General features: G+C 46.3%; 2 protein-coding genes across 2 annotated transcripts in view; one reads left to right on the top strand and one right to left on the bottom strand.

Moving 5' to 3' along the window:
- The first annotated feature begins 570 nt into the window (after positions 1–570).
- LOC119367849 lies at positions 571–1,505 on the top strand. The gene is made up of 2 exons (XM_037633245.1): positions 571–621; positions 708–1,505. Exons 1-2 carry the CDS (start codon positions 571–573, stop codon positions 1,362–1,364), a joined length of 708 nt encoding a protein of 235 aa, XP_037489142.1. The 3' UTR covers positions 1,365–1,505.
- Positions 1,506–1,752: 247 nt separating this feature from the next.
- Positions 1,753–4,015, bottom strand: part of LOC119364280 (trans-cinnamate 4-monooxygenase-like) — a 4,870-nt gene continuing 2,607 nt past the window's right edge. The window contains exons 2-3 of the mRNA XM_037629722.1: positions 2,703–2,839; positions 1,753–2,573 (exon numbers count right to left, since the gene is read on the bottom strand). Coding sequence (XP_037485619.1) covers positions 2,425–2,573; positions 2,703–2,839 — 286 coding nt within the window. The 3' untranslated portion in view covers positions 1,753–2,424. The remainder of the gene's footprint in view (positions 2,574–2,702; positions 2,840–4,015) is intronic.

The following is a 4,015-nucleotide window of genomic DNA, read 5'->3' as shown; positions in this document are numbered from 1 at the left end:
CGTGGGCCTCGAGGGGCCGCCAAGGTTGTCGGCTCGTCCCCGGCCGTGAAGAAGCCGCGGAAGAAGCCCCCTGCCGCGGCCGCGCCCCCGCCCGCCACCGTCGCCGAACCTTCTCCCGCCGCGCACGAGGTGCTCGAGGAAATGGCAACCCCATCCTCATTCATGGACCTCCTCCAAAACGCGGAGGTGGACCTCGAAGCTCCGCCTCTAGACCCCTTTAGGGTTGGAGACGACTTGGAGGAAAAGGAGGAAGATGAGGAGGATGAAGGGGATGACGAGGAGGAGGTGGCCGAGATAGGGGTGGAGGCATTCACCGCCGCTTCCCGCCCACACGCTCGGTCGACAAACTACACCGAGGCGGAAGATGTCCTCTTGGTTCGTGCTTGGGCAGCTGTGGGAATGGATGCTACCACCGGCACCGATCAAACCGGTAAACTCTATTGGCAAAGGATCGAGGACGTCTATTGTAGGATCAAGCCGAAGAATAGTGGGTTTATCCATCGCACATTCCGGTCGCTTCAAGGCCGTTGGGAGTTGATCAAGCCCGCTTGTTCTCATTGGAGTGCGGCCATGGACCAAGTGAGGGATGCACCACCTAGTGGAACCGTGGAGAGTGACTATGTAAGTACATATTTCTTCACTTTTTTGATTATGTGTGTGCACTATGCTATTGGTGGGTTCTTATGTGATTTATGTGTGGTTGATAGGAGACAATTGCCGGCTTGAGGTACAAGGAGATGGCCGCTTCCAAGGGCAAGCCATTCCCATTTAAGCATGTTTGGTCAATTCTTCAAACCTTTGACAAGTGGAAGTTGAGGGATCAAGAGACCGCACCCAAGAAGTCGGCAATGCTAAGGATGAACGATAGTGAAGATGAGGAGGAGAGGAACGTGGGCAAGCCCGAGGGAAACAAGAAGGGCAAGCTAAGGGTGAAGATGGAAGAAGAGGCGTCAAGCCTAAGGGAGAAGATGGACCACATGATAAAGGCAAGAGAGGAATTGACAACGAAGACATTGGAGATGAAGCTTCTTATCACCGAGAAGAAGAAAGAGGTCAAGCTTGCACAAGTTGAAGCAAAACGTGAAGAAGCAAAGCGCAAGGCCGAGTTGGAGGAGAGGATGATCAAGCTCAAAGAGGCAAAGGTATGGAAAGAACTCATGGTGGAAGAGAAAGAGCACATGATGATGTCCAAGAAGGACATGGATCAAGACCAATTACAATGGTGGAAGGACTACAAGGAGGACATCGCGGAGAGGAAGAGGATGTTTCGTGTTGCGTCCTCTACTTTTCGAGGTGACACTCCGATGAGTAGTTGTGGTGATGGCGGTGTGTACGACTCCATCGGTGGCGATGGACATGCTTGATGGAGCCCGCTTGTGGTCTAGGAGATGGCGCCGAGGTGCAACTTTTGGTGATGGTGCCGATGAGAGGAGGAAGATGATGATTTTGTGATGTAAACTATTAAACCATGCATCAATGATTGTCATTTGGTAGTTTGTTTGGAAGTTGATTGTGTTCTTGTTGTCATAAATTGTGAGATGCCAAATGATAGATTTAAAGGTTGGGGTTGAGGCAAAGACTAGAACCCTCAAATCCAACCCTTAAAGCAGTTTACGGGTTGGGTTTGAGGGTTCTAGTATTTGCCCCTGTTTTTCAACCCTTAAAAGTGTCAAAAAGTGGCACTTCTCAACCCTTAAAAGTGCTTTGAGGATTTGAGGGTTTGAGGGTTCTACTAATAATGCTCTAACGCCAGCTAAACCGACACCCACCCCGCTGAGCTTGCAAACTACTACTCCCTCCATCTGAAAATACTTGTCATCAAAATGGATAAAAAAGAATGCATCTAGAATTAAAATATGTCAAAATACATCCATTTTATTTATTTATTCATTTTGATGACAAGTATTTTCGGACTGAGGGAGTACTAGTGAACCTTGACGCTGGAAAACCCTCCACTCCGTACTCCAGAGCACGCTGATCAAGTTAAAAAGCCCTCGGCTTGGCCACGATGGTGGAATGCTTGAGGATGTGGAGGCTGAACTGCCCGCCCTTCTCGGTGGTGTCGAGCATGCCCTGGCCGGGCGGCGGCAGCAGCTCGAAGTTGTGCACTAGGCGGCCGACGGTGATGCAGAGGAACGGCAGCGCGAGGACGATGCCCGGGCAGCTCCTGCGGCCGGCGCCGAAGGGGAGGTACCTGAAGTCGTTGCCGCCGGCCTCGACGTGCCTCTCCTCCTCCAAGAACCTCTCGGGGCGGAACTCGCCGGGCCGGTCCCACAGGCCGGGGTCGTTGGCGAGGTGCCAGGCGTTGACGAGGACCTTGCTCTCGGCGGGGACGCCGAGCTCGGCGTCGCGGAGGTTCATGTGCGGCACCAGCAGCGGGATGGCCATGCGCAGCCGGAGCGCCTCCTTGACCACGGCCTGCAGTTAGGGGAGCCTGTGCGTGTCCGGCTCGGTGACCTGGTGGCCGGCTCCCAGCACCCTGTCCATCTCACGCCGCAGCTTCTGCTGGGTCTCCGGGTGGTTCACCAGCTCGGCCACCGCCCACTCCATTGCCCACAGCGTCGTCTCGATCGCTGCGTGCAAGCAAGCATGCGTGCAACCGCAACGGGAGTAAGCACCGGAATTTATATTATTAGTGCAAACACAGACTTTGCCGACCATGAGGAGAGCTGAAGAGGGATTAAGTGAGCATATGTATGTACCGGCAACGTTGATGTTCTCGACGATGAAGAGCACGTGATCCTCGTTGATCTCGCCCTTGCGCTGCGCCTCCAGGATCTCATCCATGCCGCACTTGAGCTCATGGCTGTCTGTGGCCTTGCCGCTCGCCAGCATCTTCCTACGAACACCATCATGTGTGAGCACATAAGCTATGCAACAAACTGGTACTGTAGTACTCTTTTCGGTCCTTTTTACTCTGCATATAAGATTTGTCTGAAATCAAACTTAATAAAATTTAACCATATTTATATTAAAAAGTATCAACATCTACAATACTAAAAGTTATATAATATGGAAATTAAATTCGTAATGCATCTAATGCTATTCATTTTGTATTGTGAATGTTGATATATTTTTCTATAAAGTTGCTCAAACTTTACGAAGCTTGACTTCGGACAAAATCTTATATGCAAAGTGAAAAAGACCGGAGGGAGTAGGACGTAGAGTTTTTGTATGACTTTTAAGTAGAACTAGGATTTTCGATACATATATTGAATTGAGTGTGGCTAGGGCTCAGTCAACCGAGACTTTTTTTTGCATGATAATATGTGTCTTATTTATAGAATAAAGATCAAGTTTCAGTTGGCTGACATCATCTTACAATACATGCGTTTCCTAAAAAATAATCTTACAATACGTACATATTTCTCTAGCCAAATAATTTTCTGTTTGGGCTTTAGTTGGGACTAGTTTACTGGTCCCTTCTTGTGCAGAAACATCACATGTTGGGCTACAGGAAATACTCTGGGCCTTTCTCTTTGCAAATGCTCAACATGTTGCCTGTCTCTAAATATTTTCTGATTAAGTTTGAATATATTTTGTGTTTTTTCTGGTTTTTTCTCAATTTTCTTATTCTTTCATTGTTTTTCTGTTTCTTTTTTCTTTTCTGCCTCCATTTTTCTGTTCTTTTATTCTCATTTTTGGTTCTTTCTTTCAAGAAATATCTGTTAAATGATATACCAACATTTATTAAAAAATACATGATTTTGTTTTAATAGGCGAGAAATTAATATATTTTTTTGAAAATTTCATGAACACTTCTCAAAATTTCATGGCTGTTTAAGTCCTTTATTAAAAAAATCAAATTTCTTTTCTTGTTCCTTAAGAAAAGAAATGCAAAACTAGTGTTTGCATTTGTGATGATTATTTCATAAAAATTGTTTACACAATTAAAAATCATTTTGTATTAAGAAGTATATTCATTATACATCGTATAGTTGAAAAAATCAATATTATTTATAAAAGATTAGTCCAATAATTTAAAATATTTAAATTGTACAGTGTAATTTAGAAG

This window comes from Triticum dicoccoides, chromosome 2B (assembly GCF_002162155.2).
Source record: "Triticum dicoccoides isolate Atlit2015 ecotype Zavitan chromosome 2B, WEW_v2.0, whole genome shotgun sequence".
NCBI classification, from domain to species: Eukaryota; Viridiplantae; Streptophyta; class Magnoliopsida; order Poales; family Poaceae; genus Triticum; species Triticum dicoccoides.
Note: the sequence above shows the minus strand (reverse complement) of the source record. Positions and strands in the feature narration are given on the sequence as shown.